The following is a 24,231-nucleotide window of genomic DNA, read 5'->3' as shown; positions in this document are numbered from 1 at the left end:
AAATTATAAATCATTACTTTGTTTAAATAGGATCAACTAAAAACATATGGATGAATATAATAATTACTGAAATACCTACACTTTTCTAACAACTCCCAGTGGCCATGGCATGTATCGCCGATAATGGATATGATTGCACGAAATTTTAATACATGGCAAGAAGAAGTAAATTTGAAAAAGTTGAGATGAAAAGTAGGTGTCCCGAAGGCCCGAAGTCACGATACCTCAAATGGTCAGAACAGGGGCGTATTGAGGTGATGAAGGTCGTGGGTTCGAGTCCCACTCGTGACAGTAATTTTTCATCTCAACCTCAACTCAGTTTACATAAAAATTATATCTCAATATAATTCATTCATAATAATTAACCAACTTTCTGACAATATAAACAAGGCGTATTACTGAAGAACTTTGGTTCGAGTCCCACTCGTGACAGTAATTTTTCATCTCGACCTCAGCTCAGTTTACATAAAAATTATATCTCAATATAATTCATTCATTTCATTCATAATAATTAACCAACTTTCTGTCAATATAAACAAGGCGTATTGCTGAAGAACTTTCAAAGTTTTGCTAAAGAAAATGCTGCCGTTTTGAAATGTTAAATGTGAATGAATCGTAAGTTCAGCTGTCAAAATCACAATAGAAAGAACACAAGTTTGAGCATCCATACTAAAAATATCTACACAGATTTTTATACTTGTTTATTTTAAAACTGTAGCCAACGAACACTTTAAAACAATTCAATATAAGCCTCTTAAAAAAAGAGTTTTGCTTGTATTGTCAGGACCGACTTACAACCGACTTTCACCTAAACTGCTTAAAAATGAATAGGGATATTGCCAATTTCAAAATATTTATTTTCTCTAGAATTTTTATTTTATTTTTATTATAAATTGCATTGAAATTTAATAGGAATTATTGTTTTTTCTGAAGGAAAATTTAATTAAGGGATTTTGAAAAATAACGAAATAAAAAATGTTAATTGTATTAGGCACAATAAGTTTTTTTAAACAATTAATACTATTTATCTCCTCTGTTATGTTTACTGTTATGTTAACTTATGTGTACCTGTTAGGCATACTGTTAATAATGTTGTCACTAATTTCATAAAGAATTTCACTCCACAGGTGTTGAACTCAGTTGTTGCAGGTCAACTGGCTGGGGATGGTGATCGAAAAGCTTTCTCCGCAACACATCCCACATATGCTCAATGGGATTGAGGTCTGGAGGCAATAGGGGAATGGGCAGATGGGAAATTTCTAGGTTTTCCAAGCATAGATGAACAACTCTGCCTCTATGAGGTTTGGCATTGTCATCCACAAATCGAAAATCCCTGGCATTTAGATTCTAGGTTTGAGCGATGTATTCCTTGAAAATTTCTTGGGCATAACGGACTGCGTTGAGGTTGGAACACGGTTCGTCCTCCGGTGTAAATCCCAGCCCAGACCGCCTCCTCCCAACTGCACTGAAGGAAGCAGGAACTGAGGCAATGTATGCAACCCCGTTAACAAATTTTTGGTTTTGGTTTGTATTTTATATTTTGTTTTATCCAACTAACTAGACTACATCGGTAAATTTAATTAAAATTAATAGAATAAGAATAAATTACAAATATTCCTATTCATTTTTGCGCCGTTTATTTCATATTAATCATTATTCTACAGAACTCAGTTAATTAATAGCTTGGAAATAAATAAATAATAATCCTCGTGAAATGGAAAATTTCATTTCTCAAAGAAGGTAGGTTGCGGAGAGGATTGCAACATTGCTCGTTCCAAAAGAGGAATTAAACTCAGTTTAAGTGGTAAAAACGTCGCGAGATGGGAACGTGACAGAAGGGCCAATTTCAGTAAGAGCAGGACGAATTAGCACGAAATTATCGCAAAGTGTCGGAGGGGAAAACGGCCCCGATCTCATTGTTTTGAAAGAATTGTATTTCGGTCAATTTCTCGCCTTGGAGGATCGTCGAAAACAAACAAGAAAAGCACATCGCCGACCCTCGTCCTCATACGTGTGTGCTCAAGTCACTGACAAATTTTTTCAAAATTAATTATTTACGCCTTCCACGGCCTCTCCTGATCAACAATTACTTCCAACGTTACGCCAAATTTTTCGTCATATTGAAGCCGTAGTAAAGTTTTAATTAGCGACAATCAGATACTGGGAAAGAATGCATTATTTAGAGTTGAAAAGTTTTCTCATTAATCGCTTCGGGAAGTGTAAAATATCCCCTGGGATCTCAAAGAAGAGAAACTTTTGTTAAACCGTTATATACTTTTCGAAAGAAAAATACCTGAAATATTACAGAATTAAGGATTCTGTCCATATCTGACGAAGTACTACAGTCCAACGTAAGCATAAAACGTTTTAAAATCAAAAAGCTTTATCATTTATCCTCTTTTTTACTTTCGAACTGAATAAACCTTCTGTTTAACTTTCTTAAGTAAAATATTGTTAAGATTTAATTATCGCTATGTTCTGATTTGCTTATAAAATAACAAGAGACTCTAAATTTCCGGAATTTCTGATTTATTTGATCGTTCTAAAAATAAATGAGTAAAAAATGATAAATTATGCAGAAAATATTAATTCTCAGAATTAAATATAAAATGGACAAAGAAAATTATAGTAATAATGTTAGGAAAGAATCGAGACAGGATTTAAAGTCAATGAGGATTAATGGAAGTAAATCGAGCAAAATAAGTTTTTTAAGCCTGGTATTATTGTCGCTTTGTACAGGGTGATTCTATAAGATATGCCACCAACTAGGGTGATGCTAGACTTTAAATTTAGTAAAATGTCGCAGAAATGGATTTTCTAATTCACACCATCGAGAAGATACCTTTTTATTTATTTTTTTAATATTTTTTTTAAGAAATCGACTTGACACAAAGATAAAATATATTTTACTGCCCAAGCATTTTTCGTCCAAATTGAGATCGATTTTAAAATGGTAGTAAAATTTTCTAACAAATGTGTCATCTACAATTTTGTAAGACCTACTGTGAGCGGTTTTGCTTGCACGAACCAGTCAATGTAAACTTTGGAAGATGTTTGAAGATGTACAAAAAAAATTCACTTCGCTGTGATGAAACTTACTAAAGATTGCCAAATTTGACACACACAGCTTCATTTAATAAGTTTTCGAATAGTATACTTACAAAATAAAAATAAAAACAGTGTGTGGTGGTTAGTGATCGTTAATCGATAATTATTTAGAAATCGTGAGATGCGGTCTGGTGTGATGTAGGTTTCAGAAACCTTCAGACTTTGATTCAATATAAAAAATATATTTTGCATTGTATAAATTCACTTTTTTTTCCACATTCTATATGTATTTGTTAAATGTAAACAATTTTTGTAAATCCCAGGCCCTGAAGATGATCTCAATAAAGATCGAAACGTTGGCACGATAAAAAAAATGTTTTTCTGAAACAAACATCACACCAGACCGCATCTCACGATTTCTGAATTATAATAAAAACAGTGAGAAATCCAATATGGATATGATCAATAAGAATTAATGTTTTTTATTGAACACTATTTCGTCAGTATTATGAATATGGAACATGTAAGATAGATAAATCAATTTTTTGTTATGACGTTATATCATAATCGATGAACGACGTCCTACTGTTTAAATTTTCCAAAGGTTCTTTGAGAAAAAGTTATAAGTGTATCGAATTAAATTGAAAAACAAATATAAATAAATTAACAAAAATATAGTCAAAATATCTAAAACAATAATATTTATTATCTAATTAACTTTAAAATAATATAGAATTAATTAATTAATCATTACAATTGTAGGTAAAATATATTAACAATGTGTTATAAGTTTTAAAAAACAGTAATTGTAACTCAAAATAATTAATTTGTCATGCATGTACTATACAGGGTGACTGGCGACTAGAGTCGAAAATTTCAGGTGTTTCTACTCACCATATGCAACAAAAAACTTCCTATCAACCTCTGTCCAAATCTCAACGGTAAAAAAGTAATTTCAGGTTTTGGGTGTTTTTTAATTTTTTGACTTAGGTACACTAAATTCCTTATAATGTCCTACTGTAGAAAAATCTGGTTTGTGGCACCTGAAAGAAGGTTAAATTTGTTGTAAAGAAACTTATTTACATTGCAGAATAGATGAAAAAATTCTGCACGAAAAATTCAGAAATAAACGCAAAAATGTTGAAATTTGAAATTTTTTAAAAATATTGGATTGGTAACTGTTAATAACTAAAACCACCTGGAGCTTTACAAATTTGCTGAAACGTTCTCCATTCAATTAACTTCCGGCGGTATGGCCACCTTTTTGGATTGCGTTTCTGGAAGGCCCAAAAATTTAGCATTTTGTTGAAAAAAAACTGGTATCGATGAAGGGGGGGGTTTCAACTTTTCTAGGAAATCCGTCTGTCTCTTGAGTTTCGTGTCAGTTTTTTAATGTTCAATTCATTCAGTTTGCTTTATGTTATCAGCTGACAATTCCTCAGGTTGCTGATTTAAATAATGTCCTTGTTTCCTAACGCACACCTTGCTGATATGCATTTCATTCACGGTTACTGCAACGGTAATGCTACTGTTGCTACTAAGTTCGTTTTCCACATTGAGACAAAAAAATTCCAAATTTCCATATTTTTTTCGTTCAGAATTGTTTCATCGATTCTGCAATGTAAATAGGTTTCTTTACCGCAAATTTAACGATCTTTGAGGTGGCACAAACCAGATTTTTCTACAGTCAGAAATCCTGAAGTTTATAAGCAATTTAGAGGACCTAAGTCCAAAATTAAAAACAAAAACCAAAAACTGAAATTACTTCTTTACCATTGAGATTTGGACAGGAGTTTATAGGAAGTTTTTTGTTGCATATGGTGAGTAGAAACACCTCCTCAAATTTGCGACACTTTTTGCCAGTCACCTGTATATAAAATCTTAAGGGAATTTTTAAAAAATAGTGTAAAAAGAATCGCGTTTGTCTGGAAGAAACACTACGATACACTCAAAAGAATTATTTCTCCTTTTATACATTGTTTCTTGAAACGAAACGGTGTAGAATCATTTGATCTTCGCACGGTCTGAAACTGCAGCTAGGTTCGTTAAGTCATTACAACAAAAAAGTGCAGTGAGCATGGTTTTACTTTTATAATTGGGACCAGAAGGTAGTTATTTTTAAGAACCCCTTCCTTCCCTCGTAACAATTCCAACTCACTTCACAGGACATCAAAGAACTACAACACACATTACGGGGCAATTTTCAACAAACATTCCGAATGGAGGAGAGAAAGATGTTTAACTATTGAACTGTGTGCGTCTTAATTCGCTTAGCCTTGGCCATTGATTATAGTGTTGGAGCATGTGTCGGAGTCGGGGCTCGAATCATCTATACGGATTGGAATTCTTTTATTTCTCAGCCCGAGGCGGGGTCTCAGCACGCAGCCACATCCACACTCGTTGCACACGTTTGAAATTGAAATCTACCTCGAATGCTAAGAAGATGCACTTTTTCATTGAAATTGAAGTTTCAAAGTAAAATATATCGTGGTATAAAGCGGATTTAAAACTCAAGATCAATACCTTATACTTCAATGTGTTACCTATTTAAAAAACGTCGCTGATTTGAAAAGAGCATAGTAGGTTGGATTTTCTACAATAAAAGGAGAATAGTAAAACAGCTTGGTTTGTAAAAATAGAAATAACCCTACCAAACTGTGGCAGGTTAACAAAAACGGCGGTTCCTGGCCCACGGAGAACTGACCGAAAAAGGAAAAGGCCATACTGACAAGATTACGCATAGGTCATACAAGACTAACGCACGGGCAACGTCTGGCTACAAAGCTACCTCGTAGGTGCCCGTTATCCAACAATAGAATAACTGTCGAGCATCTTTTCAATTGTAAAATGTTTAACGTATATTTTCGCATAACACATGACCTGTGCATACTCTTGGTAGTCTTCAGGCTCGGCACTGTCACAGATCGCTGTTACGAAACCTCAGAACTATAGAGATTTTTAAAAGTATATAGTAGGGGTATTCACGATGTTGTAAGATCTTGTTAACTCTAATAGAGAAATGTCCAGTAAGATCGTGAACGCCCCCTTCTTTTCTTAACATGTTAAATGTTGATTTTTCCACAATGATGCTTGTGGCGACTGGTAGAACCAAAAATAAAGCTATAATAGTCCTTGAAGGCTTGTTGATGATTGTTTTGGTTTTCTTCTGAGTTAAATGTGAGATGCCAGAAGTTAATAAAAAAGGAAAATTATTCAACTTTTTCATTCTAAATCTATAATGCACTTGAAAAGTACTAACAAATGTCAAGCTTCAATTCCTGTCGACACACCTAACTTGTATCCTAACGTCTAACAGCCTACAACTTTATATATCTATTATGAATGAGTACAAGTACTGGTCAGAAATTAACAAATGAAATGTATTGGTCTGATTTAATTAATGCTTATTTAAGAATAAAAATACGTAAAAAAAGTTGTTAAATCCATGAGTGCCATGTTGGTTACCTACGCCCTAACGGATAGCAATGTGATTACATTTTCGACCTAACATCTAACATTGGACCTGGCCTGTTAGATCGAACAATGTTAACTTAGCCGATTCGTACAAGTCTAAGTCATCATTTTTCTCGATCTAAGAGGAGCTAACAGAGTTAACAGGGTTAACTCAAAGATCGTGAATACCCCTAGTGTTTATGTGCTTGTGTAGTGTCTGTATTGTATCTATGTTAATCGATTGGAATAATAAATGTTATTTATTAGCGTGAAAAGAAAGGGTTGACCTGAGGAATATCAAGTACTCGGGGGAGTGATTGTGACCAGACTTCTATGCTTGTGGTGATGTATATATATGTATATATAGTATGTTATTTCTATACTGTATTTGTAAACCTGAGGTATAAACGAGAAGCTACTATTTTGAAGGAAACACCCAGAAGAACGGCGATGACCTCCGGTGTTTGTCTGCCCATAAACCTCCCACTTTATATATAATTGTTATTTTCAAAAAAACGAAATAACTTTTTTTAGCTAGTAGCAAGTTTGAGATTCTTATTACCACTCATATCAAAAATAATATTAATTACAAGAATTATCAGAGAAAAATTAAACAAAAATAATTATATATTAACAATTATCTTAATCAAACTCTGTTATTACAACCATGTAAAATGAGATAACATTAACAAGTCATTCAATTAAAAATCAACTTGAAAAATGAAAATTAACCTTTTGTTGTGAAAACCATACGTATATCAATTAGTCAATAATCTCATATACGTTATATTTTTTATAAGTGTCATTTACCAAGAATATTTTTTCATATTTTACCACAGATCAAATTTCATAAATTTCTTTGGCCTAACAACTGTTTATTATACATTTATGGTAAAACAACCAGCCGATCTTATTTATGTTATGCGGCATAATAAACTAAGCTACACACCGGCAATCACTCGGGTCTAATACTTTAAAAGATGATTCCAAATCCTTTTCAGCCTGCAAATTACCCCATAATTTGAAGCATGGAGTAATTGCAATCGTGTATTTGTGTGATACTGTAATTTACTGTGAAATCGACTCTAATAACTTTCGATGAAGGAATGAACAGTTGATACGTTATGATCACTGTGAAGTGTATTATTGCTAAAGATTAATATAACTGTGTTTAAACATTTTCCATTTTAATTAAGGTTTTTAGTTGAGATAAAAAAGTCAATGGCACAAGCGGGATTCGAACCCACGATCTTCCGCTAGATACGCCGCTGCTCTACCACTTGAGCTATCGTGACCTCGATCCACTCGGACATCAACTTCCTATCTCAAACCCACCTTATGTGTTTTCCCTCCTTTTTGCCATTTTTCAAAAAACAAAGGAGGGAAAACTCAGAAGGTGGGGTTGAGATAGGAAGTTGATGTCCGAGTGGATCGAGGTCACGATAGCTCAAGTTGTAGAGCAGCGGCGTATCTAGCCGAAGATCGTGGGTTCGAATCCCGCTCGTGCCATTAACATTTTTCATCTCAACTAAAAAACCTTAATTAATTGTGATGATTTAATTGGTCAAGCGGACCACGAAATTAGTGAATTTTCCATTTTTTATGATTATACGATTCGGATATGATTTATATCGATCTGTGTTAAATCAGTAAATATGTAAGAATAGTAATATAAATTAGAATATGAGTTTTTAGTCGCCTTTGTTGTCTGTGTGGTAAGTTCAATAAAAAAAACGTTACTCTAAGAAAGTTTTAATTTATTTATTAAGATTCTTAAAATGTGGTACTGTTTCAGTAAATGAAAAAAGGCAAAAATTATAATGTTTTTTAAAATATAGTACCTGCTAACCAACTACAATGAAAGTGTAATAATATTTTGATGAATAGTACAAGTACAAGATTAAGTACAAAACTATTATCCAACAGTTTAAATCAACTAAAATAAAATTGTTATTTTAAATTTTTATTTTTGAAATACAGTTAAATACGAAATACAATAAATTGTATAAAAACCTACTTTCCTTATGTTGGAAGCAGCCTGAAAATCGCAGTGTTCCCACGAGTATGTCCAGATAGCTCAATGGGTGAGAAGAGAAGTCTCTTTGAGTCCACGGATATCGGTAATTTTTTACCAAGTAAGTAGCAAAGTTAAAAACCTATTCTTTGTCTAACTTTGGTGATATACAGGGTGAGTCATTTTTTGACGCACCATTGGAAAATCAACGTGGGTTCTTTTAAATCTGACTCAAGGCCTATTTCTGAGGACTTTAACATTAAAAAAAGGAAGTGAGTCTATTTTCGGTGCACCATAGGAAAATCAACGTTGGTGCGTCTAATTTTGACTCGGCACATTTTATTTTGTTAGTCTCGTACCAAAAAATAGGCGAGTCGTTTTTCGACGCACCATTCGTTACAAATTAGTTTTAGTAGGTTGGAAGGAAAATAAACAAAACCAATATTATTAAAACATTATTCAAACACAACGTAAAAATTTTCAAAAAATTCTTCACAAATTAATTTGATTAAGTTTTAAGAGTATTTTTTTCTGGCAAAGTAAAAAAAGTAAATAAATGTATCAATCTCCTTTTATCTGGTAAAGTAAAAAATTAAATAAATGTAACAATCTCCTTTTTTCTGGTAAAGTAAAAAAATTAAATAAATGTAACAATCTCCTTTGTTAGCAAACCAAAAATGTTCAAAATCATTATAATAATTGTTCGAACAGACCTCCATTTGCTGCAACACAATAGCCTAGTCTATCGTAAAACGATGATCGGATGAAAAAAATACTGTTAAACCTTAATCAAATTAATTTGTGAAGAATTTTTTTTTAAATTTTTACATTGTGTTTGAATGTTTTATTAATATTGGTTTTGTTTATTTTCCTTCCAACCTACTAAAACTAATTTTTAACGAATGGTGTGTCGAAAAGTGACTCGCCTAGTTTTTGGTAGGAGTCTAACAAAATAAAATGTGCCGAGTCATAATTAGACGCACCAACGTTGATTTTCCTATGGTGCACCGAAAATAGACTCACTCCCTTTTTTTAATGTTAAAATCAAAAGAAATAGGTCTTGAGTCAGATTTAAAAGAACCCACGTTGATTTTCCAATGGTGCACCGAAAATTGATTCACTTTCTTTTATTAACGTATTTATCAAAGGAAATAAGCCTCGAATCAGATTTAAACGCACCCACGTTGATTTTTCAATGGTGCGTCAAAAAATGACTCACCCTGTATATATATATATATATATATCATCAAATATATCCGGACCGAGTAACGTGAGGTCAAGTTATACTCCCAAATATTTAAAACGCTGTTAACGGGATTTTTTGGTCAATAGGACGTGAATTGTCGGTTGTTAACGGCGTTATGTGTATGAGACCACTTATTTATGAGGTGTTTATATTCCTCAACAACTTCTATAAGAATTTGAAGAGTTGTAAAGATCTGAATTTAGTTGATCTTGGGCGCTTGTAAAGGATTCTGTTCGTATAATGCCACGTCGTCAGCGAGCTGGGGAGTAAAGGGAATTTATGCGCATGTAAAAGATGTATGAAAGGCGTTAACAGTGCTTTGCAGTACTCCAGATAGCCTAGAAACAATATAAACTATCCAATTTAACTTAGTTTGCATAACGAAGCAATCTGTGTAGGGTACACTTCGTACAATTCCATCGTATAGGAACTTGTCAAAGACCTGTTCTGCGTCAAGAAAACTTCCCATCAATACTTGTTTAATTTCATATGAGAACAGGGTTTCGGAAACTACTCTATGAATTTATTGAGGACAGGAATGGGTGAAAGTAAATAGGACTTAAGACGTGGTAAAGAAAACGCTAAAATAGTATAGATAAAAGGTAAAAAGCCTGATAGGCCTGTTGCTTTGAGAGTCGTCTAGCATTTTAATAGGTTTTTTAATTTTGTAATATCATTCTTTCATTTATACCGTTAGTGAGATCTTCGCAAAGTTGTAAAATGCTGTAAATTTGTATTTGGCTATAATACCTTTTTCTGACTAAGGCTGTCAGCATATAAGTGTAATTGAATCGTCCCTACGGGATGTTTTATCTAAAGACCGATGATAACTTTATCCCCTGGCATGGTGCCTTTTCTCTATAGAACTGTTTGTTGTCAGTTATTGTAATAGTTTAATAATACATTGTCACGAAAAGCAGATGATGTGGATTTCAAATTATCTTTGTCCAAAACGGTATTTGTACACTTATTTAGACTAAGAAAACATCATGAAACACCTCAGCTTTTCCTTTCTGCCGTTGAAATAAAGGAAGTCGACGTTGTCAAATATTTGGGCGTTTCTTTCGACAAAGCCCTTCGATGGAAACCTCAAATAGCCCAATTGTCTAATTCAGGAAGGAAAATACTAGGCCTGATGAGATTCCTCGCTAATTACAATTGGGGAGCGAATTCATTAATTCTTTTAGGAATTTTCAGCATGTACTTAGAAGCAAAGTTTCGATACGGAGCAGCAGGTTACTCTTCAGCGCGAATATCAACTTTAAAACCTCTAGATAGAATTTATTACCAAGGTATCAGGATTGCAACAGGGGCGTTTAGAACAAGCCCTTCATATAGTCTCTGCAATGATGCCGGTGTCCTGCAAGAATTTCCGCTCCGAGAAAAAACCGAAGTTTTGAGGTATATTGGTTTAATAAGTGTGTGACAGTGGTGTGTTGTGGAAGCTAGGACGTCCCTTTGTCAGTCCAGTGTTTTTTGAAGAGTTTTTTGGTGAGGTGAGTTCAATTGGATAAGTTTTTTTGACGATTAGACAAGTCTGCTGGGTGCTAGTTTATAGCTCGTATTCCCTATTAGGAAGTGTGGGGCCTGAATCTCTCTAGAAACCTGGTTTCAGGGTTGGGTAAGATTTATTTATTTAGTTTTTCTCTTTTTATTTAAACGCCATCTGTTTTTCAATTTTTTCAAAATTTTCCAAAATCATTTGAAAGGCCCTTTCTGCCCAGTGGGCCGAGAAGGTTTTCGAAATCGATTACCCCCAATATTTCGGTACATCCCTGCCTGCTGTCAAAAAGCAAAGCTTCTACTAGACAGCAGGAGTTTTTGGAGATCATCAGAGAAATAAACATCTTTACAAACTGAAAAAACAAACAAATAAACAAACATAATACAGAATAAACTTGTAGTATGAAAAAATTAAATCTGGGCTTTAAAATATCTTAACTACAATTTTTTTATTTATTTAGAAATCGTGAGATGCGGTCTGGTGTGATGTAGGTTTCAGAAAAACATTTTCTTTATCGTGCCAACGTTTCGATCTTTATTGAGATCNTAATTGAAATAAAAAACAAGCATTTTCCTGTAGTTCCAGGGTAATAATTTATGATCGCTTAAATATTTGTTATTATTTATATGAACAATCACGAATAATCTGGATCACGGTATGGTCTTGATGACTAAGCAAATTCAATTGTTATTGCCAAGCATTCGATTTATTTTAAGTTCAGCTTCAGGGCAAAACAATATTAAATATGTATACAAATTGAATTTGCTTTGTCATCTAGAGCTACACGGTTTGCGTACAATAATTTTAAGAAGTGAGTTTATAGTTACATCCAGAGTCTTAGTGAAGCATTTATTAGTACCGCCCCAGGAAACAATACCATAGGCGGTAATGGATTGTGCAAAAGAAAAATATATTTCCCTTAAGAGCTCAATTTTCACAAAGTTGCGTAAAATTATAAATTTATGAAAGGACTTTCTCAGACGGGAAATCAATCAATATGTAAATTAAAATCTCAAATTCGAGATCAATGTCACACCAGGATGTCTAACAATGTAAGCAAAAGGCAATCAAGGACATACAACATTATCATCACAAGTATGTAAAGCAAAATATAAGTTATTAGTATTTATTTTCTTTTTCAATGAATCAAGTCAGTTTTTTCCAATTTTCAATTCAATGAGTTAAGTCAAGAAAGTTTTTACTGATGAGTTTAGTACTTAGTAGTCGGCTTAGAAGAATGACTTTTATGTAAGTACTCTATATTAGTTGTTGTTCTTGTAGTATATGCTGGAAACTAGGTTTCTGATGTGCTGATTTACGGAGGTTAGGACGGTTTCGTGAAATGTGCGGAATGTGGACGGATTTCATCTTGAACAAAAGGAATAAGTCTATTTGTGTAATTAAATTCGATACATAAAACCTAGAATCAAGGATTTTTCATTGGGCAGATTAAACACGTCGGATGTTTGAATGTTTAGTTGAACCCCACACTTCCAGCCGGAAAGTCCATATGAGTTTAGCTATGGTGTAGTGCAGTCTTTTATTTTTCAGAGGTAAATCAGAACGTTTGTGAAGACCAAGAGCCCCGTATTGCATCATAACTGTTTCAGTCGTGTGTGAGGTTTCCTCGACTAGCGTTTGTCGTACAGTCCGAGGTACCGCACCTTGTCTGCAGTCGGGAGGGGAATATTATTTAGTTGATGGTAGATCCTTTTGCGGAGAGAAAATGCAATTTGTCTGTGCTAAATTGCATTCTTTTATATATTCACACCGAGACTCCATTAGTGAGATGTGTTGGAGGTTTTGAATGAAAATTACAGCATCGATAGTACTAGAGATGATTGCTGTATCGTCTGCAAATATGTAAGTGCATGGTAGAATAAACATCAAAGGTGAAAGAGTTTTCGGAAAAAGGGATAGTGAATTCGGGGAGTGTAAATATTCTGTGTTAAGTTGTGAAAAAATATGGTGATTTTTATGTTTGATTTTTCGGTTAGGTACGTGTTTAGTTTATGTTGTGTTTTCTGTAAGGTTGTGATGTGTTTTCCAGTTTTTGTTCGTATTCGTGAGAACGTTGTGATGTTGTTGTTTTGTGAGAATACAAATATATATATANCAATCCGGCCCGGAGGACCATTAAATGTGCGAGCAAGGGCGACCCAAACTCAATTGAGGGTAATGCCTCACTCTCCAAACTCTAAATTTCTCTAGAATCCGCTAAGTATCAATTTTTCCCAGATTGCAGTCCATCAACATCTCATATGTAATGAAAAAAATGGGAAATTCAATCCTTATAATTCCTTAACACTTACCAGCCCACAATACTTGTGTAAGTCAATTACAAATTCAATTAATGCATATATTTAAATGAATGACAATAAGGCGATGTTTGAAATTAATTATAATTGTACAAGAATCAAGGAATTAAATTTAAATTTTATACAAACAAAAAGAGAGGCGCCTGATACACTAGATTAGACAAGTTTTCAGCAATGCGATCATAATACAATGGTATAAGTATTAAACAAATATAAAATAAGTTTATAATTTTAATAAAACAAAGATACAAAAAAAACAACACATAAATCGTCTAAAGCGAGAAAAACTCACGGGTGAGGTCAGCGAGTGGACCGGCGAGTCACAAAACAAATGCGGAGGAGATCGACACGCACAAAAGAAGAAACGGTCGCGAATAAATTACGGATGTAACTCGTTCACAAAGTCTTACACAAAGTTACGGTTGCGGGGCTGCCTCGAACACGTTTGTAAATTCAAATGAAATTATGGGTCTTAGAGGGTGTTCAGGTTTGTGTGATTTTTAAAAAGATTTACTTTTTTTCGGATTCCATGACAGTGTTATCATGGATCCGTCAACCGCGCCATCGCTTGAAGGCGTTCGTAGCAAACCGCATCAGTATTACTCAAGATCAATCTACTGATTATTCATGGTTTCACGTTGCATCTGCAAACGCCGCAGATATTGCCTCACGTGGTGAATCGCCATCCACTCTCGTACACCTCAGTTCATGGTGGTACGGACCCAGTTGGATTAGACACCCCATTAACAACTGGCCAATCAAATCGTTGGACGTTATGGTTGGAGAGGATTTATCTGAGACAAAATCAGAAACTGTTTTACTTAGTTTAGATAAGTACCCTTCACCAATCATTGAATTGATAGATAGATCATTCTCATACAGCAAATTGATCAGAATCATAGCATATGCCTCACGTTTCACTCATAACTGACGAGTTCCCGCTAATGAAAGAGAATACAGTTTTCTTGAACGCTCAGAAAAACACAACGCATCCGCCTGTCTTTATTTTGCCGAACAGAAAAAAACTTATAACAAAAACACACTCCAATTTGAAATCACTCTCTTCATTACAGATTCAAAGGGAGATCGTAGGGTGGGCGGTCTTCTAACTAACGCACCTCTGTCCTCGCACCTTTACTCCCACCAAACCCCATTGATCAGGCAAAGCTTACCAGCCTAGAATTTTTGTAGCTCAAAAATTGGTGGGCGGTATGTCAAAGCATACTGTATTTTGTATATATTGTATATTTTTTGTCTTAAAAATAATTAGTATAAGTTACATGTAAATATTGTTGTAAAGCGTGAATTTTGTGACCTGTACGTCGCGCATCTAAAAGGCCGTGAAGTGACTGGTTTTGTTGTTTGAGACGCGCTTGACGACCAGGTCCATAGACGCCCTTCTTCGCTACCGCACGTCTTCGAGGCAGTCCCGCAACCGTAACTTTGTGTAAGACTTTGTGAAGGAGTTACATCCGTAATCTATTCGCGACCGTTTCTTCTTTTGTGCGTGTCGATCTCCTCCGCATTTGTTTTGTGACTCGCCGGTCCACTCGCTGACCTCACCCGTGAGTTTTTCTCGCTTTAGACGATTTATGTGTTGTTTTTTTTTTGTATCTTTGTTTTATTAAAATTATAAACTTATTTTATATTTGTTTAATACTTATACCATTGTATTATNTTTATTTTCAACACTAACAATATAGAACTACATAATAGGCAGCTGATTTCAGAAATATGACATTTTTAGTAAATGGCTGGTTAGGATATATATAATACGTTTGAAGACGTGGGTTACGTTTTTTGAGAAGATGGAGACGATGCATGAATCGTCATTCGATTGGTTCCGAATTGGATTGTTCGTATTTCAGTTTTCGTTGAACTGTATGTATTCATGTTTGTATTCTATATTATCTTTGAACTTGTTTGAAACAACGGACGAATTAAACCTGAGAATGTTGTCAGGTATATGTATTGGTGTAGCGGCTGGCTGGATCGCTGATTCTTGGATTCATAAATTTAAACTGCATACCACATTTCTAACTTTCACTTCCATAGCTTCATTTTTGACACTCGTTTTTTCTATCGACTACGAACCACATCATCGAAAGTTCCACTTATTTCTTAAGTACGAATACATTTTGTTTTTCACGTGGAATCCGATAGCGTTTTCTATTTATTTTGATCAGGTGATATACAAAAAATCAGAGTTAGGTTTAAATACTCCAACATTCTTATGCGTCTGGACACGTTTTGTTACACAATGCATTTTTTCAGCATTATATAACGTTATTGTGATATATTTCGGTCACAGATTTCTTTATTTTTTTGTGTCTTTAACGACGACCCTCATATTGGCCACGTTGATAATCGTAACACTCTTATTTGCAAGATGGGGTTTCAAGCCGCCCGTGTTCTTCAATTTGCCTTACACTACATTATTGTATGGAGCGTACACATGTGAAATTCGGCTAAGGGAAAAATTCGGTGTAGAAACAGAAGAACGAAGGGATCCAAGAAAATTTCCACCGAATGTCCAATTCATGTGCAAAAGGTTTTGGGCTGTTACAATTTTGGCGTTATTTATTGCGTTCTATGGACATATGAAAGTGCTGGCAACTGTCATTTACACTATGCTGTCGATTCTCTTAGTCGGTACTACAAATTCTACGTTTTATGCCTTTGATTTATATAGTTCTTTGGCCTCGACGATATTCCTTCCGATTTATTATTACTGTTCTAAGCGTTATAAGTGGTTTTCTAATGATTTTGGTCTGATAGGGGTGGGGAAAATAATCATGGTCATATCCTTATCATATTTGATGTTTATACACATGGTGATGGATTTTCAGGAGGCCGCACAACCGGAGGACGAATTCGCACAAATCAGAATCTTCAATATCCTCGATTCGCCTACAGATGTAATTTCCAGTTTCTCGAATCTCGTTATCGAACCCCTCTCGTACGTTATTTTCTCCAGAATAAAAATAGAAACCCATGGATTGGAAACAACAATGGAAATAAACAACCGCAAACACCGATTACACCAGACTTCTGCTGTCACATTGATGTATGCTGCGTCACTCTGTTATTACGTGGGAAATGAAGGTCTTGAGTTTGCCGGTATCGAGCCGATACCCCCGAGATTATATAGTATATTATCAGAAGGACTAGGAAATAGTCCAAAAGCTTATTTTGTCTCACCGTATAAAGACGCAGAACTGTCTGTGAGATACAAAGACGGTCGTGTCATCCAAATACCTAGAATAAATTCAACTGATATCAATTATGCAGATATTTTTGAAGGAACGTTCGACGTGTTGGTCACGGCCCAAGGGAAGACCAGAGTGCATTACAGTAACTTCGAATCCTATAAAGACCGTATTTACGCTATTTTGTTGTTCGATCCGACATCCGTCAGTGGTGTAAAAATTTTCACCGTCAAGCACCCGAAGGTACTACCTGTACAATTTTTGCTACCGTCTGCAGCGTTTTTCGGTCTGGGAATTGGAATAGTTATATTTCATAGGAGCAAATGTTTTGTTACCGAGGTCCCGCCGCCCCTCAGATCGGTTTTCATATCGGCAGTGAACTTTTTCGAAAATATTCCGAAATTGTCATACTATTGGCATATTTATTTCCATTTCATTTTTGATTTAAAACTGCTTCAAATCAACATAACAATCCTTTTCATATTTTTATTATTGTACGGTTCCCTGGTCATTAGGCATCGACGTTATACCTTCACAACCTACTCCTCCGATGTCGAGCCCGAAAAACTGCCGAAGCAAAAGACGTCGACTAAGGAATTAACGAATGTTATGGCGCATTTTTCTGAATCCTCAATAAAACGGGAAAGGATCGAGTAGTTTTAAACATTTTATCATGACAAACTCGAATGAAAATAAAACTCACTCAGATTAAGTGTTCTTTGTTTTTTTGTTCGAATCATAACACTTATAATCATTAGTAAAATAAAACATATGTTCAGACACTTTTTTATAAAACTTTTCGACAAATTTTAAAAATTTCTTGCGTGTGTTGTATCATATCTCACACAAAGATCCTACGTTCTATTAAAACTTGGCAAACAGGAAATGAAGATAATATTCGAGTAAACTCCGGTATAATATATAAAAAAAAACAGATAGCGAGAATCCAATGTAATTAAAAGTAGAGTAGAGAGCAGTCTACGAGAGGCTTATTGGATCCGTTCTCCACTGAAAATGGCGCAATGACGTAACAGGTTTCAGTAGTACAATAAACTCGCGAATGATGAAGGGCCCTAAAAGTGACACAGTGCCTGTTCAAAATATTTAAACGGAGTTTTTACAATTACTTACATTATTACATTGTTATAATTTGTATATTTATTTATTGTTAATGTTAAAAGTAGTTTTTGACTTTGAAATTTTATGACGTTTATTTTGCCTTTACGAATCTATCGATTGACACATACGTTTCGAACCACTTCGCTCATAAATAATTACCGCCATGATAGCTGCTTAAAATTTGAAAAACGTCACCGATTTATTTAGATTTTTTCCATTTTCTCGTATATAAATTTGTATATATTGAAGTCGAATTTTCTTGCAGAAAAATATAATTCATTTGGACGGGGTGAGAGATAAAAATGATACTAAAACCATCATGGCAAGTTAGCTAAGAATTAATTTTGGCTTCGGCTTCGGATAAAATATGGACTGTTTAAATTGGTTTCTGCCATTACCATCCCAATGAAAGAACATGCTTCAAACATGAGACCAATTATTTCTAAACTTAACTAGCGAAGACGATAATCTTATTATCACCATCAAAGCATTGCTCTATATATATGACCACCTTCTGCTGTGTGCTGTGTTCCAGGACATGCGTGATTAAAAGAGCAACGAGAGAGAGGACGTCCCTTTTGAAAGAAGGGATAGGGATAAAAGAGACGGTCACGAGGCCTACCGCACCTCAACCTGAATAGATCTATTGTGCTTCCATTGTATTTATAACTCATTGGCCAGCTTCAGATTTTAATCAGCCTCCATAGCTTTGCCAGCGGCTTCTTAGTGTAGGATCTTGCTTGTGGTTTGTCTTGTCCAAGATGCAAGAACTTGCACCTACATAGTCCTTCACAGAAACATAGAATGTGTTCTGCGGTCCTTTTCCTAGCCGTATCTGCACAGTGATTATTCTGTCTGTCCTCCTATTCGGTGCATGTGCCTTCTTGCTCTTAGGATTTCAACCAGAGTCCTGAGTCGGTTGCGGTTGCCTTCCCGTAATTCATTTGCAATTTTTGCGGAAGGTCCTTCTATGAATCTCTCCGCGTACCTCGTACCTGGGTAATATCCCACCAGGTTTTGGACTCATTAGGGATCCATTTTAAAATGTATCCTCTTTTGTGGCAGGATGCTAAACCCCAACAAGGATCAGGACCTCGAGAGTATACGCCAGGTTCATTAGTGTCGCTGACTTCTGTCAGGGCCTCCATGAACTTCTAAACACTGTTTGTCTTCGCCTCGCATGAGGTTAGCGCTCTAAGTGCTGCCTTACTGCCAATGAAAATTGCTATCTTCCGCAAATATATTCGCCTTTTTTGGAACATGCTTTTTGGGGGGAGGGGGTTGTCATCTGACCTTGGCATTTTCTTTTCGGATTTTGAAGAAGGCTTTTCTTCCCCTGATTCTTTTTCTTATTTGCTCCTTCAACAGAGTTGGTAGCCTGTTTCTGGTACCTCCCGACTAGCGGACCTTAATAATCTCATCTGGCGAGAGTTTTCGACCTCCTCCAGGGGTGTTTTTGTTTTGAAAGGGACGTATTTTGGTTTGGCACTTCTGCCAGATTGGGTCTCCTGTGGGCCTCACTCGGGAGATGGTATTTTTCTTTGTTTATTAGGTTCCGTACGGTTCCCACGAGTAGCTAGGGATATAGTGTGTCAGCCCAAGCAGAGCCCGGCATGCTGGGTAATCCTGGATACTACAGAGAGTCGGCCGGATCCTTGAGGTTTCCGTCTAGGGCACTATTTTTTTTTCACCTCAGTGCCATTCTTCGCTAACAACATGAATTATGGTCGCCGTTTCTCTTCTTGCCTCCCACGATGCACCGGCCCTTGTGGGGAACCCCCCCCCAGTGTCCCAGGAACCACTACGTTGAAGTCGAGGTTGGTCTTGTGTCCCCCCCCCCTTAATAATTTGCCGGGCAAAAAGAACTCGATTGCAGATTACTTATCACGAAATCCTTGTGATCCTCCCGAGAGTCAGCCTAAAGATGCACATATGTTACCGATGTTAACGAAATTGCCAGAAATAGTTCAAAATTTCCATTCGCCATTCCCTGCGTGCACAATCTCAATGGGTGTTTTCATTTCTTCAAAAATCAACCATTCTAGGCATGCTCGGGACTTCATGTCCGTTTCTCTATACCCTCCTTGAGGTATCACGCTTATGGAAAATGGTTTTCAAAAATTTCTCCTGAAAACAAGATTGCAAGCTGATGAAATGGTGATAGACTCGAGAAACCGGTCTACATTACAGAGGTTTATGAACATTTCCCTAAAAGCAATACACGCATTTTCCAATATCGGTACATCTTGTTTACAGTATTTTTCTAACAGGCTCAAAAAAATCTTTATCTGGTATTTTACCAACGTAATTGGCATTGGAAAAAATGTTGAATAAATGCGGAAAAACCTTTCTCATATATGCAGAGCGGAATACCGAGTGCTTGAGGCAATTTGGCAAGCGGCAAAGGCAGGAAATTAACAGAATCTATTAATTTTACGTTATTAAATTCTAAAAGTAAAAGTTTTCGACCCCTCATAATTAGTTTCAGAACAATATCTGTATGTTCAATTATGTGTTTTAAAACGAAATGGCAATCAAATGCTTGCGAATTGTGGGCAATACAAATTACATTTGTAAATTTATTTTTTACTTGTAGGATGTGACCGAAAAAACTGTCTGAAATTGTGTCCCCACGCAATACTTGCTGTGTCCGAATATACATTTTCCCAAACCAATGCACTTGTCATATTTCTCCTTAAACACACATAAATTAGATTTATAAAAAAATGTAATGCTCGACCCTGAATTCGAGTTATTTTTAGTAGTTTCAAAATCATAGAAAATAAATAAAAAAAAGCCGAGGGGGCGTGGCCAAAAAGGGATGTGGAAGGAGTGGGGGTAAAGGGGGCGTGGCCTAATTGGTGGTGGGGTTTGGCGATCTCTGATTGGTCTAAAAAAGTGTCCCAGCTCCCCCAATTTCCCTCTCCCTGAATTCGAGTTATTTTTAGTAGTTTCAAAATCATCGAAAATAAATAAAAAACTATCTTTAGGCAGATCACGTTTGTCAACAGGCATAAAACATCGGTGATTTCGCGGCATTTCCGCACGACATATTTTACAGAATTTTTTGTCACAATTATGAATATTTTTCTTTCTATTTTTCCCTCGATTATTAATCAATGACGAACATTTATTACAAAAAAATATTTTTCCGCAAATATTGTTTGTGAAATGTTGATAATAGCAACGACTGTTAGGGAAAATTCTAGAGCAATAATCACACAATTTTTGAGGCTCTAGGGTTGAAATTAAACATTTTGTCTGACTCATGCAAAAGGTACACGAATGAGGGCATATGTGTTGGTATTTGTTGTTTGTGGATACGTTACATTTTTCGCAAAAGTAACCGCATGCAAAACAACTTTTTAAATTGGTTATTACACTGTAATGATTGTTATGATGCTTAATTATTACCGGTTCTGAAGGGAACTCCGAGTCGAAAATATGTTCTAATTGTCCGATGTTTGAAGATGTTTTCTCCTCTTCTAAAAAATGTGCTGGATTTGGAAGATTTAGTACCTTCTACAATTTAAACAATTGATAAATGTACGAATTCTAACAGTATAAAAATATTAACGAATAAAAAGAAAAACAGACAAGAATAGTATTTTCAGATATGTTGCTGTCAAGACCCTCAGAACTAGTAGACGAGCTGTCACTAGTTATATTTAAAAGTAATTCGGACTGGGATAAGTTACGGGAACCACTGCCCTTTCTTCGACAGAGGAAACTGGCGGGCACGTCTCGGGGTACGAATCACCTTCGCTGTTTACACCGATATTTGTAACAAAGCGTTCTGATGTTTCACCATTAAAACTTTCGTCATCCTGAAAATAATTTTGATAAAAATTTCTCAAAACCTAATATTTTTTACTGCGTAAAACAACAAACTTGTGAATGATTGAAGTTTTGAATTATATTCTCCGTCCAGGAAGATGAGAAATCGTTTATATCCTAAACATATAATTTAATATTTACATCTAGTGTAATTGAATTTACAAATGCCTAATGTATAACTATGTATAAAAATAACTCACAGAAGCGTTTATATTATGATTATAGCTGCAATGCATACCCATCGTCTGCGATGAAGGGAATATGGAAAAGCACAAACCACAACGGAAACCACTAAACTAACATTCAAACATAAATTAGGTGAAAATTATGTATAACAATCCTGTTTAAACTCATATATTACAAATTTAAAAAAATATAATGTACTTACTTGTGGACTCGGATAAACAAGATGAAAATCGGTACAATGCTGCTGTAAGAGTACAAACGTAGGAAACTCTGATCAACAAAATACGCATACATACATTTTTTATATTGGGCATTTTTTTTATTAGCACAAAAAAAAACCCCACACACAACGTTGAGATATAAAATAACACCTATTGGAAATTGTTACTGTATGATCGCATGAACAATACTAAATGGAGATCGATTAGGACAGGAAAAGGTAGATACGAAAGTAAATATTATTGCAGCTTAATTCGTATTGGATTTGTTTTCATGCTTGCTTATCACCTATTCTGATGTTTTAAACTTTAGGATACAAAATAAAATAAAATCATTTTCGTTTTCTATCAATATTTAAACATAATATTTGTAAAACTCTTAGTTTTAGCAAGAATCAATTTGAAGTCTATCAAAGGTTTATCAAAACGAAATAATTATTTTTGTTTATATAAATTTTTTTATTCGAAATAATTTTCATGCAATTTGTGTTTGAATGGTATAAAACGGTCACACGGCGAAGAGGCAACACATGTAAGCCGTAGATATTACACCAAAATTTATTTTAAATAAACTTCTTTATGTATCTTCACTTTTACGCAGATTAAACACTAATGGGGATGCGTAATTTACAGAGGGAGGTAGAGATTTTTTTTTTCATATTTTCAGAAGTACAATGATTACAAAACTATATATATGTATATATATATATATATATCGTCAAGTATACAGATAAAAAAGTTTACAAAAGTGTCCAAAATTGCCGGAATTGTTCAAGTTACAGGTTTGCCATCCCGCACATCTCCAGGAAATATCTCACAATTTATGGACTTAATGTTAGATTCCACTTAGTTCAATTGAAACAATAAAATTAAACACTCGAATATAAGGCTTATTGATTTTTTAAATTTGTAACGTTAATTAAACTGTCAAGAAAAGTCTTTTTTTGGCTGAAATTCAAAATTAAAGGTCGATCGGTATTTTTGTTAATGGTGTGCCCTGTAACTTTTTTCAATGGAAAAAGCAGTCCTGAAGGTTTCCAATACTAAAATCGGGGTCATATCGGGAACTGGTTTAAAAAAGAATTTAAATACACATTGCATACAATCCCGTCCGTTTCCCTTGCAAAATACACAAGCTTCGCCATTTTGACGTGGGACTGTCAAGCACGAATTCAATTTAATATTTCATGCCATCCACTAGGATATGGCCGTGACAACGAGACATGACGGCCGCCAATGGCCAGCAATGTTGATTTGAATAAACAGGCCGATCCTTGTGCGCCAACCTGCCATTTGCCTCCAATTTACCAAGACTAACATCCTATTTAACATCCAGACGGATTTCAATATCCTCGTGTGGGGCGCTGGATCCAACCATAATTGAAGCCCTTGTAATTGTTTACCGAGTTGAATTTCCACTTGTGCCAACCTCTAAAATATTTGAGCTTCCTTTTATTATGTATTTATGCAAACTGAGTGCAAATATTCGTCTCGAGTTGGTTAATGTTTAATCCGAAAAATATATGGCCGTATCGAATTGTTAAAAGTTTACAATACAACTTTCAACGTTTAGAAAGTAAAATGTCCATAAGGAAAAATCGCCCTAATTCTTTCATATATTGAGACATTCTGGATAATGAGATGGGTTCCGTTATCCTCAAGATGTACGACGTTCATTCCTGCGATCAAGAAGATCATATTATTAAAAATCAAAGAATTACTACTCTAAGCCATGAATCTTTTCACCACAAGGACTTAAAGATATTCAAACATATCCTACATAACAATCACTACCCTAAACACATAATCAACAGAATAATCAACAACTACAACTAAACACTAATACCATCCACTATTGAAATAATACTACATCAAATCTATCAAATACAGACAAACCAATAATATAAATATCCATGCCATTCATTCACGGCCTATCATATAAATTAAACAGATTTCTCTCTTCTGATAACTTTAAAATAGCTTTCAAAAACTATAAAACAATTCACACACTTATTTCCAAAATTAAAGATCCCACACCAGTAACAAATAAGTCTGACTTAATTTACAAAATCAATTGTT

The 24,231-nt window shown here is 35.0% G+C and overlaps 1 protein-coding gene and 1 long non-coding RNA gene across 3 annotated transcripts; one reads left to right on the top strand and one right to left on the bottom strand.

The window, feature by feature from the left end:
• Nucleotides 1-15,272: 15,272 nt before the first annotated feature.
• LOC106672999 lies at nucleotides 15,273-17,947 on the top strand. The gene is made up of 2 exons (XM_014404876.2): nucleotides 15,273-15,464; nucleotides 15,546-17,947. The coding sequence occupies exons 1-2, from the start codon at nucleotides 15,392-15,394 to the stop codon at nucleotides 17,447-17,449; spliced, it is 1,977 nt and encodes a 658-aa protein (XP_014260362.1). The 5' UTR covers nucleotides 15,273-15,391; the 3' UTR covers nucleotides 17,450-17,947.
• Nucleotides 17,948-21,331: 3,384 nt separating this feature from the next.
• On the bottom strand, nucleotides 21,332-22,240 carry LOC112126891. 2 transcript variants are annotated; one of them, XR_002910280.1, is made up of 5 exons: nucleotides 22,137-22,240; nucleotides 21,949-22,044; nucleotides 21,803-21,865; nucleotides 21,509-21,738; nucleotides 21,332-21,433 (listed from the first exon to the last, which is right to left on the bottom strand). It is a non-coding gene; the product is annotated as an uncharacterized LOC112126891 (long non-coding RNA). The 2 variants fall into 2 exon arrangements; XR_002910279.1 differs by lacking the exon at nucleotides 22,137-22,240 and having other exon boundaries at nucleotides 21,949-22,055.
• Between the last annotated feature and the right edge of the window lie 1,991 nt (nucleotides 22,241-24,231).

Source organism: Cimex lectularius, unplaced genomic scaffold (assembly GCF_000648675.2).
Source record: "Cimex lectularius strain Harlan isolate CLEC.00 unplaced genomic scaffold, Clec_2.1 scaffold7, whole genome shotgun sequence".
Lineage (NCBI taxonomy): Eukaryota > Metazoa > Arthropoda > Insecta > Hemiptera > Cimicidae > Cimex > Cimex lectularius.
The sequence above is the reverse complement of the archived record's forward strand: the minus strand, read 5'-3'. Positions and strand labels throughout refer to the sequence as shown.

Excerpts from the sequence above, each read along its gene's own strand:
- LOC106672999 (XM_014404876.2), top strand. The coding sequence starts at position 15,392 with ATGGAGACGATGCATGAATCGTCATTCGATTGGTTCCGAATTGGATTG. Across the intron at positions 15,465-15,545 it reads ATTTCAGTTTTCGTTGAACT|GTATATGTATTGGTGTAGCG; the intron begins GTATGTATTCAT and ends GAATGTTGTCAG.